This window comes from Dreissena polymorpha, chromosome 4 (genome assembly GCF_020536995.1).
Source record: "Dreissena polymorpha isolate Duluth1 chromosome 4, UMN_Dpol_1.0, whole genome shotgun sequence".
NCBI lineage: Eukaryota > Metazoa > Mollusca > Bivalvia > Myida > Dreissenidae > Dreissena > Dreissena polymorpha.
This window is the reverse complement of record NC_068358.1, coordinates 47,803,169-47,818,294: the sequence shown is the minus strand read 5'-3', so window position 1 is coordinate 47,818,294 and position 15,126 is coordinate 47,803,169. Positions and strand designations below refer to the sequence as shown.

The window sequence follows — 15,126 nt, the reverse complement described above, 5'->3', positions numbered from 1 at the left end:
CAAGTAGGTACAGGTAATATGTAGAAGGAATTAGAGACAATCAAGTAGGTACTGGTAATATGTAAAAGAAGAGAGATGATCAAGTAGGTACTGGTAATATGTAGAAGGAAGAGGAGATGATCAAGTAGGTTCTGGTAACATGACCAAGAAAGGGAAGATGATCAAGTAGGCACTGGTAATATGTAGAAGGAAGGGGAAACGATCAAGTAGGTACTGGTAATATTTAGAAGGAAGGGGAGACAATCAAGTTGGTATTGGTAATATTTAGAAGGAAGGGGAAACGCCCAAGAAGGTACTGGTAATATGTAGAAGGAAGGGAAGACGATCAAGTAGGTATTGGCAATATTTAGAAGGAAGAGAGACGAGCAAGTAGGTACTGGTAATATGTAGAAGGAAAGGGAGATGACCAAGAAGGTACTGGTCATATTTAGAAGGAAGGGGAGACGATGAAGAAGGTACTGGTAATATTTAGAAGGAAGGGGAGACGATCAAGTAGGTACTGGTAATATGTAGAAGGAAGGGGAAACGACCAAGAAGGTACTGGTAATATTTAGAAGGAAGGGGAGACGATCAAGTAGGTACTGGTAATATGTAGAAGGGAGGGGAGACGATCAAGTAGGTACTGGTAATGTGTAGAAGGAAGGGGAGACGATCAAGTAGGTACTGGTAATATGTAGAAGGAAAGGGAGACGATCAAGTAGGTACTGGTAATGTGTAGAAGGAAAGGGAGACGATCAAATAGGTACTGGTAATATGTACAAAGAAGGTGAGACGATCAAGTAGGTACTGGTAATGTGTAGAAGGAAGAGAGACGAGCAAGTAGGTACTGGTAATATGTAGAAGGAAAGGGAGATGATCAAATAGGTACTGGTAATATGTACAAGGAAGGTGAGACGATTAAGTAAGTACTGGTAATGTGTAGAAGGAAGAGGAGACGTTCAAGTAGGTACTGATAATATGTAGAAGGAAGGGGAGACGATCAAGTAGGTACTGGTTATATGTAGAAGGAGGGGAAGAGATCAAGTAGGTACTGGTCATATGTAGAAGGAAGGGAAAACAACAAAAGTTCATGGAGATGAGTTATGGACTGTAGGACTGCGCTTGTGTTCGTGTAGGTGATATATTTAGGTTGAATTGGGTCTTTTCAAAACTGTTTTATCTTTCTTCAATCTGTGGACATAAGTTTTAACAGTTTGAAAACATTTATAAATATATTTGAGCTGTGCTATTGGAAAACCATTTTAAATGAATGTGCATATAGTATTGCCCAAGATTATCGTGTGCTGTCTGCACAGGCTAATCAGGGACAAGCCAGTTCGCCTGAACTGGATTTTCTTTTCAGATTTTCCTATGAAAATTTCCATAAAAAAGGGAAGAGTCCCCGGTCATCCTGTGAGGACTTCATTATACTAATCTGAGACAATGCTTAAAGCCGTGCTTAAAGCCCAATATCCCAGAGGGCGTCCTCATTTGGTTTGTAGGCTAAAGGAATGACTAAATGATATTGGCATAACAAACTGGTTTAGGTCTGTCTGAAATTTTAACTCTTCCACAACATTCTATTACAATTTATATGAATGATAATTACAGATATTCAATTTGAAGTGAACGCATGACATACACATAATGTAAGGTCACTTACTCAGTTCATATAGGCTGACTGAAATTTAGTATAATCCTGCCTCTTGTTGTACTTAATACTTCTACTGACCTGGTATTCATTTGCTGTATATTGCAAGGTTATGAGCTGCGTAGTTAATTTTTATGTCCCCCACTATAGTAGTGGGGGACATATTGTTTTTGCCCTGTCTGTTGGTTGGTTGGTTGGTCTGTTGGTTGGTCTGTTGGTTGGTCTGTTTGCGCCAACTTTAACATTTTGCAATAACTTTTGCTATATTGAATATAGCAACTTGATATTTGGCATGCATGTGTATCTCATGGAGCTGCACATTTTGAGTGGTGAAAGGTCAAGGTCAAGGTCATCCTTCAAGGTCAGAGGTCAAATATATGTGGCCAAAATCGCTCATTTAATGAATACTTTTGCAATATAGAAGATAGCAACTTGATATTTGGCATGCATGTGTATCTCATGGAGCTGCACATTTTGAGTGGTGAATGGTCAAGGTCATCCTTCAAGGTCAAATATATGTGGCCCAAATCGCTTATTTTATGAATACTTTTGCAATATTGAAGATAGCAACTTGATATTTGTTATGCATGTTTATCTCATGGAGCTGCACATTTTGAGTGGTGAAAGGTCAAGGTCATCCTTCAAGGTCAGAGGTCAAATATATGTGGCCCAAATCGCTTATTTTATGAATACTTTTGCAATATTGAAGATAGCAACTTGATATTTGGCATGCATGTGTATCTCATGGAGCTGCACATTTTGAGTGGTGAAAGGTCAAGGTCATCCTTCAAGGTCAAATATATGGGTCAAAATTGCTCATGTCATGTCACTTCTGCAATATTGAAGCTAGCAATTTTATATTTGAAATGCATGTGTATCTCATGGAGCTGCACATTTCAAGTGGTGAAGGGTCAAGGTCATCCTTCAAGGTCAAACGTCATATAGGGGGACATTGTGTTTCATAAACACATCTTGTTTTTTAGTATTTTGCCTTGTGAGGCCTCCCTGTCAGCTATTAAGTTTCCTATAAAGGTTTTGTTGTCTCATTAGTAACCATTATGACTCCTCATCAGACTGTACAGGTGGTGAGGCATTCCTGGAGCTGTGCTGTTAAGATATGTATAAGGTCCATTTTCCACGACGCGACACATGCATAACCTATAAAGACCACAAACCTTGCATGACTTTATGGCAGATACAGTAGCTCCTGACATGACTTCAGTAATAGGAAGGCTGGCCATGTTAGGCAAATACCCTTTTTGCAAAATGCGGCTTTTAAGTCACTGATTGCACTCTTGTTTCAGAGTTTGTACGCAAGGCACAGGTGATAAGAGCTAGAGTACCCATTCTCAAGTTCGAAGATTATTTACAGTAAGATTAAGTTCTTGTACGCATAATTAGTTGAAACATTTTTTTTAAAGTTTTATTAGGTCCCTTACCAGAAAGTTGTTTGAAAGTGTAAAGGAATCGACATAGATTTCTATCCATCACTGTGTGTTGATTAATGGTCTACACTGCTGGTCCAATTGTGAGAAAACCTTTATTTTAAGCCAGTTTCAATTACATAAATTTATGGATATTAAGAACTGTTTTTAACTTGATACTTTTGTATAAAATAGCTTTTATGATTTGTGTTTCTATATACATACCTTTCATATAAAGCTTGTCATGTGAAAGTTTTGTGTTTTTATATTGAAAGTGTAAAAAAATAGAATAAGCTTATCCTTTTAAAACAAACTCATCATATTCAAGAAACTGTGGCCATTGTTTTACAAGCTGGTGAAGTTGATAATTCAGTGAAGTGCCATTCAATTGCCATCCCAATTAATGATTAAAAGTTGAATTTTGTATTGAATATAATATTCTAATGTTTTCATGATATTCTATGCAAATTATCAACATATTTTACAAAAAATTTCAACAGTATTTTTTGTGTGGCTTTGCATCTAGGAACATGTGTACTCATCAGCATTTGTTTTTCTAGTGGCATAGAGTGTGATCTCAACATCAACAATTCCGTTGGAATCAGAAACACACACTTACTGCGATACTACGCAGCCAGTAAGTACCAGTGTTCTTTCAGAATGTGTATGCCCCGGATAGAAAGATCGGGGGTATATTGTTTTTGGCCTGTCTGTCTGTCTGTCTGTCATTGTGTCAGTCAGTCATTGTATGTGTGTGTCACAAACTTTTACCTTGGTTAAAGTTTTATAACTTTTGCAATATTGAAGATAGCAACTTCATATTTGGCATGCATGTGTATCTCATGGAGCTGCACATTTTGAGTGGTGAAAAGTCAAGGTCAAAGGTCAAATATCATTGTATTTTTCGTTCCTAAAACTTTAACCTTCGTTAAAGTTTGGTCATAACTTTTTGAATATTGAAGATAGCAACTTGATATTTGGCATGCATGTGTATCTCATGGAGCTGCACATTTTGAGTGGCTAAAGGTCAAGATCAAGGTCATCGCTAAAGGTCAAAAGTCAAATTTATGGCTTCAAAGTGGCGCAATAGGGGGCATTGTGTTTCTGACAAACACTTCTCTTGTTATTAGCTCATCTATTTTTTGAAAAAAAAAGAAGAGCTATTGTCATCACCTTGGCGTCGGCGTCCGGTTAAGTTTTGCGTTTAGGTCCACTTTTCTCAGAAAGTATCAATGCTATTGCATTCAAACTTGGTACACTTACTTACTATTATGAGGGGACTGGGCAGGCAAAGTTAGATAACTCTGGTGTGCATTTTGACAGAATTATGTGCCCTTTTTATACTTAGAAAATTGAAAATTTTGGTAAAGTTTTGTGTTTAGGTCCATTTTATTCCTTAAGTATCAAAGCTATTGCTTTCATACTTGCAACACTTACTAACTATCATAAGGGGACTGTGCAGGCAAAGTAATGTAACTCTGACTGGCATTTTGGCAGAATTATGTGCTCTTTTTATACTTAGAAAATTGAAAATTTGGTTAAGTTTTGTGTTTAGGTCCACTTTATTCCTACAGTATCAAAGCTATTGCTTTCATACTTGCAACACTTATTAACTATCATAAGTTGACTGTGCACGCAAAGTTATGTAACTCTGACTGGCATTTGGACGGAATTATGGGCCCTTTAGACTTAGAAAATTGAAAATTTGGTGAAGTTTTGTGCTTTGGTCCACTTAACCCCTAAAGTATCATAGATATTGCTTTCATACTTGGAAGACTCGCAAACTATCATAAGGGTACAGTAAAGATCATCTCACAAATTACCACCACACCCTCACACTATACACCCCACCCCCAAATTTTAATTTTTTTTTGAAATGGTTAAAAAACACAAATATTTATTTTTATTATTTTATGTTTGAAATACCGTCCAACCATCGCACCCAAGAATCCCCCCCACTCCCCCCCCCCCCTGAATTTTTTTTTTCTTTTCGCATTTTTGGGAAGATAGTGTAATAAATTCCACACCCCCACACTATACACCCCTCTTCACTACACCCCTCCCTCCTTTGTGATTGAAAATGAGAGTCCCTTCACCTTTAAAAAAAAAATAGATGAGCGGTCTGCACCCCCAAGGCGGTGCTCTTGTTTTATATTTTCACAGTATTTACAACAGTACCGTTTTTAGTATTTTTTAGTTGTGAAGATAGGTAAATGTAGGTAATATAATTTGACTTTCATATTTTAAGCTTTTTATTATACCAAATCATCGTTTAGTGTGTAAAACAAAATATTGATAAACTAAAATACCATACATAGAATACAGGTAAGTACATTTAGTATTGTTCTAGTAAGATGCAGTATTCCCAAAATAGAAAGTTTTGTTTTACTATGACATTAAAACTTCATAAGTAATTATACACTACCTGCTTTTTCTTATGTAAAAGTGCTTGTAAAAATATTGATGGTCCACCTTTACTAAAGTATTTTTTTCTCAGTTTTACCCTGAAAGCATACACATATCTCCTATGTGCAGCACTTAACTCTTTCAGTGCTGGAACCGAATTTTGAAGGCCTTTGCAAACAGTTTGGATCCAGATGAGACGCCACAGAACGTGGCGTCTCATCAGGATCCAAACTGTTTGCTATTCTGATAGTATTCTTTGAAAAAAATTGAAGTAAAAGCTAATTTGAGAAATTCAGCAGAAGAAATTTTAGCAGACGACAAATTACCCAGCATGCAAAGGGTTAATAAAAATCTGGGAACAATGGGGCTTTATGCATGTGCGTAAAATGTCCCAGTGAGAATGTGCAGTCTGCATGTGCGTAAAATGTTGTCCCAGTGAGCATGTGCAGTCTGCACAAGCTTTTCAGGGACGACACTTTCTGCGTTTATGGAAATGTTCATTGTAGTCTCTACTTAACGAAAATCCTGTATGGGGAAAGTGTTTTCCCTGAATAGCCTGTGCAGACTGAACAGGCTAATCTGGGATAACACTGTACATATGCACTAAGCGCCATTTTCTCCGAGCTTGGTTTATATTTTCTCCAACTTAATACCAGTGGACTGGAGGGTGCGTCCTCTGATACTGTATGCGAAGAAGTGGGCACGGTTTCATGACATCAATGACGCCTCCAAGAAGACCATCTCCAGCTACTCTCTCTGCCTCATGCTGATCAACTATCTCCAGTGTAAGGCTGTGCTGTAGGGTATCAATGTTTTGTTTTCATCTTTTAGAGAATCATCTTATCTTTTTGGATTGGAAATAATCATGTTGTTTTCACTAAAATTGGAAGAATAATTTATTTATTTTTTGTAACAATGATATTTAAATTGAGGATTAAAGTGTTTTCAAAAATATATTTACTATTAAAAGGTTCAATGTATAGAGCTTAATGGGAGATGAGTTTCTTTTAATGATTTTTTTGTTGTTTGCTGGACACCTTCAATTTGTAATTTTAGGCTGTAATGTGGGGAAAATGTGTACTTTTTAAGATGGGGATTGGGGCACAATTTTGGCCCCAAATCTGACCAAGAAACTTATTGTTTGAATACTACAGTTTCAAATGGGGATTGTGCCAACATGCAAATATCCAACAAAGCATCGGCTTGCAAGCCCTTCTCTGGTTAATTTCAGACTGGGCTTTGCTCAGATTTTCAATTTCAAAACAGGTTTGTAACATTCTTGCTCATAAGTAATTACATAAGAATTCTGGCTTGCCTAATTCAGCTGCAAAATTTAATGAATTTAACAGTGTGTACCCCTATGTTTAAAACACAACACAAAGTACTTTTAATACGATGATACTTCACCTTTTATAGAGTTTCATTTTTTTTAACAGAGATAAAAGAAGCTTTTGTAAACCCTCTGTGTGTTGTATTAACACATAGTTGTATTTTCTTATTCAGCAGGTTGTGAACCGCCGGTGGTGGAGTCTGTGCAGAAACTGTATCCAGTAAGTGTTCCTCGCTTAATTGTCCCCTACCGGTGAAACCGGAGGGGACTTATGGTTTGCGCTCTGTGCGTCACACTTTCCTGGATCTTGCGATAACTTTAAAAGTTTGTCATATTTTTTCATGAAACTTGAAACATGGGAAGATGGCAACGTCAAAATTTCTGGTTGCTATGGCAACAAATTAATACAAAAAATCTGACAATGGTGGAGTTTCACCGGTAGGGGACAATATTGCTTGGCAATCTCTTGTTTACTTCATAGACTTATTCCATGTTGAAATTTTACTTATCTGAATGATGAGTGTTATTGTCTTCCATTGATGATTCATAACGTAACCCTCCATTACTGCTACCTGTTGTCATGCTTGTATTCAAATTTGAGAAGAGTCATTTTGTTGTCGATTTAAAAATTGTAAGAGAAGGTGTAGACACATGGTTTGTATGCATGGATACAGCTATGTTGCAGTTGTTGAATTGTTAGTGTATTTTTTTTATTTAAGCTGCTTGCAACATATTCATGTAACATTTATATAGCTAGACTTTTTGAAGAAATCTAGCTAATCTGCTTGCCCAGCCCTCCGCATAAGGGCTAGGTAAAAGCTTTTTGTAAGCTAGTTTCTCAGCAATGGATTTTCATGAATTGGGATGTGGGCTTGTGATCTCGCTGTATTTGTGTGAAAATGATTGTAAAAAATGATATTTTGACTAAAAGTGTCTTTTTAACGAAACTTGTTTTTAAATATTGCTTTTCTAATTTTGCCATGTCTTCAGTTTCTTTTTGTTTGCAGGACCTTTTTGAATATGGGGACGACATTCGGAACCTTCAGATGAATGTGAAGATTGAATTCAAGAGCAAGAACTCTGAAAGTTTAGGGGATTTGTTCCTTGGTTTCCTCAAATACTACAGTACAGAGTTTGAGTAAATAGATTTCTTCGAGTGTAAAGTTCATACCATGCCCCATATTTTGTCCCCACTTTTCATAGCTTACAACTTTGATTTCTAAATAATAGATTTTAATGCTCCCTGAAAGGGTAGAATAGTATAGTCGCAATTTTGTGGATATGTTGAAATTCTAATTGTGATGGAATTGAAGTTGCATGGGTCTGTAATGCTCAATGTCCTTTCCTGCCTTCTGTCTATCCTTCCATCTTTCACACTTGTAGTCTTTGTGCAAGATCTCAATTACTGATGCTTGAAATTTGATGAAAGTTGACATTCAGTGTCCCTATAAGGTTGACATGTGCATCCTTGTAATGGTCATTCCATTGCAGTACTTGTTGATGGAGTGTTTCGATGTGGCCCTCACGTTTTCACGCAAGTTGTCTTTCATTTATCATAAGAATTTGATGACCCTTGATATGCAGAATCCCAACAGAGGGTATCATTGTTAGGGCATTCCAGTCCAATTATTTTTCAGGAAGTTATTACAGTTTTATTATTAATAATATGTTGCTTTTTATTCACACTTGCAATCACAGACACTTAATGACCATATTTAATGAAAGTAGATATGCTAGACATAAGCATGGTTGCAAGGTTCGTCTGTCAAAAGATTTTTCAGGGAGGTATTGCCCTTTGAGTTTTTATATGTGATTTTCTTATGATCTCATGAAGTAATAATCAGAATTTCGTTAAACTTTATACATCCTTCCCTTTAAGGGTTTACATTGGCAACTATTGTCAGATGGTTCAGCTCCATTGATTTTAAAGGGAGATATGGCATGTTAACCCTTTCAGTGCGGGAACCGAATTTTGTAGGCCTTTGCAAACAGTTTGGATCCAGATGAGACGCCACAGAACGTGGCGTCTCATCAGGATCCAAACTGTTTGCTATTCTGATAGTATTCTTTGAAAAAAATAGAAGAAAATGCTAATTTTAGAAATTCAGCAGACGACATTTTAGCAGAAGACAAAGTTCCCAGCATTCAAAGAGTTAATAATAATTCCTTTTCACTTATGATCTTGGGCACTTATATTCCACATTTTATAACACTTCATACCAAGCAACCCAATTGGCTCGACATGCGTATATTTTCAGGTTGTTCTGCTATACTTATTTTTTAGGCAATCATTGCCATTTGGGTGATAATATAACATTTTCTACTGAATTTTACAGTTCTGTGTCAGAATTCTGGAACAAATCATCAGAATCTGATAAAACTTTATATGCAATATCTTTACATGGTGGAGTTTTGCAAATTGTCACGTCTTTCCACTCCTATGAGTTTTCACGTGAGAGTTGTTGCCCTTAAACAATATTTTATTTTCACACTACTAGCCATATTGTGATAAAGTTTATCATCTGTAAGCATCCATCATTTCACTGATGTTCTTGTTTTGGGTTAAATTAACTACCATAGTGCTTTATTGTATAGAAACTTCAGAACAACAAATAAAGGTCAGACTCCACAAGAATTATAATATATAAACAAAATGCAGAAAGTAAAGCAATATTCAGCAATATCTACTTGGGTAATAATGTACTTCTTTATTGTCCCCTTCCGGTGAAATCGGAGGGGATTTATGGTTTGTCACACTGTCTGTCACACTTTTCTGGATCCTGCGATAACTTAAAAAGTTCTTCATATTTTTTCATGAAACTTGAAACATGGATAGATGGCAATATGGAGATTATGCATGTCATTTCATTTTGTTCAAGATTTCTGGTTGCTATGGCAACAAATAAAAAAAATAATCTGAAAATGGTGGAGTTTCACCGGTTGGCAATCTCTTGTTAATTATTAACAAGCAAACAATAAAAGCCTTGATTTCAATACATCAAATGGCATTTAAAAGTAGAACATGAAATATTAATATATTTCAGTACATTTACATGGAACTCTCACTTTAATTAAAAATGACTTCACATGTTTTCTTGTATTCAGCTACATACAATCTTCAATGTGCATGTCTGTTGAACTTGACAACAAAGTTTTTCCAAGTAAAATTAACACCTAACCCTAAATGTTTGTGTCCATTGAACATGACAGCCCAGTTTCTCTGTTTATATTTTTCAGTTTTGATCTTGATGTGGCCAGTGTGCGGCAGGGTTGTAGGCTGCCAATCCACCTAGCCAAGACCTGGACGCCATCAACTGAACTCTCCATGTGGAAGTGCCTCAAAGTGGAAGGTGAGCCGACAACTTTGGCAGTCTTAAAGAATTGTATGCTCATGATTTCCTTGCATAAGGGTGTGGGTTCCCTCCTTTTTATGCCCCTGAAGTAGGGCATATAGTGATCGGACTTTCCGTCCGTCTGTCTGTTAGTCTGTCCGTCACACTTTTGCGTAAAGGTTTTGAAAAATGCTCATAACTTCTATGTCACTTCAGATGTAACCTTCATATTTGGTATCGGCTAAAACACGGTATTGGTGCACATAGTAGTCTCACTCACCTAAAAAATTGAAATTGTAGATACAGCATTTCCTTGGTGTTATTTTTAAAGCTCAAGGTATCCCCTACTCATATCAAGTTGAATTTTATTTGATCATGCATGCATTATTTTTTTATCTAGCATTTTCATCCTATGGTATAATACAAGTTACAGACACTACACTAGTCATATAACATGCAAGAAAAACATAGCAGAACTTCAAAACTTCAGATATTTTCACTTTAACATCAACTACAGGTTATAAACTGTTGAAATAAAGCAAAAAAACATAAGTGATTACTATCTTAACCAAAAAAATAAAAGCATTAATTAATCAGGTATCAGACCAAAAGAGAACCAATCAAGAAACTTTTCTATAACTTGTATTATAGACACACAAGATAGCTAATTAGGCATTTGTCTGAAACCAGGAAGTATATTCAAACAAAATAAATTGAAACAATTGGTTTGAAAAAGCATAAGTTTTAATAAAAGGTAGAATTGCATGCTCATAAGTTTGGTTACAGACACTACCAAAATATATGATTCCAAAAACAGTTGCAGAATGGCATAAAGCATTAAAAAATGCACTATAAAAGCAAGTTTACATAAAAACAGTGACTTGAACATTATATCAAATGATTTTTGATCTGTTAGAATTTAAGTTAAAACACATTTTTTGTGTACATGATCTGAGTTGGTTACAGACACTACACATGGGGTAACAATAGCTGTCCAGGAGACGTGTAGCTAGACAATTCTCAGTGCTGGGCACATACAAGTCAAAGAAGACTAATCTGACATTATGAGTTTGGCATCTCATATGAATTGGCACACCTGTATAGAGTTTCAAATTAATATAATCTAGAATTTCATTATGCAGCAATAAGCATTACCAAATAATGTGCGGAAAACTTTTCAAGCATTTCAGTGTAAAAAAAATAATGTAATTTTGCAAGCAGCAAATCAGTGATGTATTTATAACCCTTTGTTTCTCTAGCTATCAAGATAATCACAGAGAAGTTTAAGCTTTAAGTAATGTTTGCACTGAATTTGAATTTGCGAAGTCCACTTTCAATAATATCTCTGGATCTTGTGCGCTATAAACAAGATGACATCTATTGATTCCTGTAAACAGTCATCTCTTCCAGGACAAATTTGCTTAACTTTCAAAATAAATGTATTTCAATCTGATTTCTGTTTCAAAGCAAACACTAAAATGTTCTTTGATTCCATTCTTTTGCTCTAGCCTAGCAGCTACGAAGGCATCATAGTTGTATTTTAGCTTCTCATATTTTCGTTTGTTCTCCCAATGCTTAACCTTCATGCAGCCAAACCTAGTCTTATTTTATATTTTATGCTTTCCGGTGGTTAATAGAGAAATATCAGTGAATTAAAACTGATCATTTCACTGTTTCAAACAGTGAAAATTAACAGTGAAAATTATCGATAATTTTCACTGTTTCCTGTGAAATGACGTCATTGTTTTACGAAATGACGTCATTATCGCAGCGAAATTATTGAGTTAAACTCTTTAAAAATGTATAAAAAGCATAAAATAAAAAGAAAATTTGTTGGATTCGGTGGAATATCGATTTTAATTCACTCGTGATCATAGAAGAAATATATTTTCAATCGTGGCTGCGCCACTCGTGAAAATATTATTTTATATGATCACTCGTGAATTAAAATCGATAATCCACCGAATCAAACAAATATGCTCTATATCTTTTCTTTTTTACTTGATTTATTTTTGCTTCCTGAAACAAGAACGGAAACAAAATTCATTTTCCTTTCTTCTTCTGCTACTAATTAAAGTATAAGAATGTAAATTTATATACATGTAGTGTAAAGCATACAGTGCGCATGATTGTCTTCATTGAACCATTCATAAGCAAAGGAAATGATTAAATGCAGCCATTTGGATCAAAGTAAAAAACAGAAGTTACTTCAGACATGGTTAAAACTCATCACTTTAGCTTTAAAAATGATTTCATATGCTCTTTGATAGCATGAACAATAATAAGTTAAATGTGTAGGCATTGTAGAGTCTGTAACCATATGACCATCAAAACAAACTGTTTGATATTGTGTCTGATCTCAGTAAATTCTCAAATGGTTATGTTTGGATTTACTGTTCTCATGATATTTAATGCAGAAAACTATGTTTCCAATTGCATATTCTAGGAGATAATTGAAACAATGCCAGTTTATAGAAAGCTACACTATGAAGACAATTTATTTACATTTGTATGATAAATATTTCAAATTTCAGACAGAAAATGTCTAAATAATGCACCTTAGACATCAGCAATGTAATACGAAATACAATTTTGTTTCATTTTACTCACATATAACAAAAAAAGTTTAAGGCTTACAGAAGGAAGTTAGTGGTTACAGACACTACGAATTTTAGCGTAGCATAATCAAAATGGTAGATACATACCTGAATCATTACAAGAGGTTTGCTCTTGTCTTCTCTCCATATTAAAGGGTTGTATGATCGTAAAGAACACAGACATATTTAGATAAATCATTTTAGAAAAAGAAAATCAGGTTATATTGTTCCTAAATAAATTGTTCATAAAATAATTCCACAAGAATGCTTAAAATATTTCATCCCAAGAGGTCTTGCTTTACCTTTTTTTGCACATTAATCTATTGCACAATGTATGATGTAACATTCCAACATAAAAGATGGAAGTTTCTCATGAGTAAAACAAAATATTAATGAGAAATAGAACAGGGATTTTTTTCCTTCATTTTTTACACATTTTTGTAGTGTCTGTAACTTTTTTTATTGAGTTGCTGTTTTTTAATGGTACAATACAGCACCACCAATTTTGGCCAACTTTGACATCACATGGATACACATGAGCCAATGTAGGATTTATACTTTTTCATAATGAAACAACAAAATTATTGCCATATAAACTTGTAAAGGTTACAGACACTACAAAATTAAGAACTGGAAAGTTTGACAAAGAACAAGCTCTCATTCGAATATCTTTGCTAGAAATGTGATTTAAATGGTTTAACTACTTATTATAATATGCAGTCGAGTTCTAGATGTCAATAAAAGTTATAATTAATGTCATTTTGTACACAATGTTGGCATATAACAACAGATTAGTGTTTGAATTTCAGTGTTGAAACAAAACTTCTACTGACGGTATTTTGCTTATAAAATCCATAATATTTTACCGATTTCTTTAATTCAAGAAGCAACATTTGCAGGATAGAATTCTGAATAAAACCAGACCAATAAATGCACAATTTCAGTATGATATTTCGAGAATTCTCTATTTTATATTCAAGCTTTTTTCGAGTGAGACTGCATAACGCTAAAAAATGGCCATTTTTAGAGCTTGTTTCCATGCATATCTCAAGAATGTGTTACACAAATCTCTTGAAATTTTCAGGAAAGTAAGAGAGGTATATGCCAGGCTTACCAATCTTTAATATTGGTTCTTATCGTGTTTACTTTTTCTTTTTCATGCATGTAACATGAAAATTCCGTTATGAGCACCAATACCGTGTTTTAGCCGTATGCATGTGTATATGGACAAGGCCTTTCCATACGCACACAAATGTTGACGCCTTTGACCTTGAACTAAGGGTCGGCGTTTAGGTTTCGAAAAAGCGTTTTTCAGGAGCATATGTCTTCCTATGGAGACAGCTCTTGTTACATATTTTCTCAATTTCAACTTGGGCCTCCTGTTTCCTTAAAATAAAATGATCCTTGCTTTTTATCAAATAGGTAAAGATTCTCTGAAATTTAGGTAAAACTCACAGGTTAGTTACCTTATGTTATTAAATAATATTTGACAACAGGTATCAGCATATATGTGTGATTACTATTCCAGAGCCATTTGACAGAAGCAATACGGCGCGATCATGTTTCGATGAGGCGACATTTGCGCGAGTGATGAGGGTGTTTGGTCGAAGCTTTCGGGCACTGAGCACAAAAAGAGATCCTATCGTCTTGTTTAACGAACCATTCTGATGCCTGTGCACTGTGATAATTAGTGACCTGCTTTGGATACCCGCTATGTGGCGACCAAAATTGCAATACTGAATAAATTGGTCAGCATAGCATTACATGAATATGTATGAACTATGAAAGCTGACTTTGTTCGTTTGTTCTTTTGTTATTTTCATGAAGTGAGTAAAAGTGTTTAAAAAGATGGGGAAAAAAAACAACTTGTGAGGATTCAGGAAGACTGTAACAATCATATTGCAGACATAAATTGCATAGTTTTTGTTCATTTAGGTAATTTTTGCTGATATATTTTGGATGGTATGGGTTGATGCCAAGGAAAAAGTATCAAGTTGAAGTGTTTTTTGTTCTTCTTTTAGTGAAAATAACACACATGTATAATATTTTGTACAGGTTTTTAAAAAAAATGTGCAGGCCTATGCCAAGCAAACATGTGTACAATGCTTTCAAATTTGTAAATATTTAACAAATAACATTGTTAATACTTTGAAATAAATATTATTTAATTATTTTGGTAACTGAGTTGTCCTATTTTTGTTGTACAACAGGAGCTGTTGTCATATTTATTGTGTAAGGGTTCATTTGGATTTTTGTTTCCATTCAATAATGTCTAGGAGCTGGAAGGATTTAAATGTTACATAAATTAATATTCTCCAAGGTCAGATGTGTCGAGTACATGTACATGGCCCATTCTTCTGTCAGGGGTTATGAACCCAATTACTAGTCAATGTAATAACAAGGGACA

The 15,126-nt window shown here is 35.0% G+C and overlaps 1 protein-coding gene across 3 annotated transcripts in view; it reads left to right on the top strand.

The window, feature by feature from the left end:
- LOC127880118 (poly(A) RNA polymerase gld-2 homolog A-like) overlaps positions 1-14,890 on the top strand; it is a 36,951-nt gene extending 22,061 nt beyond the window's left edge. For 2 of the 3 annotated variants that reach the window (XM_052427352.1, XM_052427350.1), the window contains exons 8-14: positions 2,935-3,001; positions 3,615-3,691; positions 6,117-6,245; positions 6,964-7,010; positions 7,798-7,928; positions 10,028-10,140; positions 14,248-14,890. In XM_052427352.1, the coding sequence (XP_052283312.1) occupies positions 2,935-3,001; positions 3,615-3,691; positions 6,117-6,245; positions 6,964-7,010; positions 7,798-7,928; positions 10,028-10,140; positions 14,248-14,387 (704 nt within the window). In that variant the 3' untranslated portion in view covers positions 14,388-14,890. The remainder of the gene's footprint in view (positions 1-2,934; positions 3,002-3,614; positions 3,692-6,116; positions 6,246-6,963; positions 7,011-7,797; positions 7,929-10,027; positions 10,141-14,247) is intronic. The other variant, XM_052427351.1, reaches the window with a different exon arrangement.
- Positions 14,891-15,126: the final 236 nt, after the last annotated feature.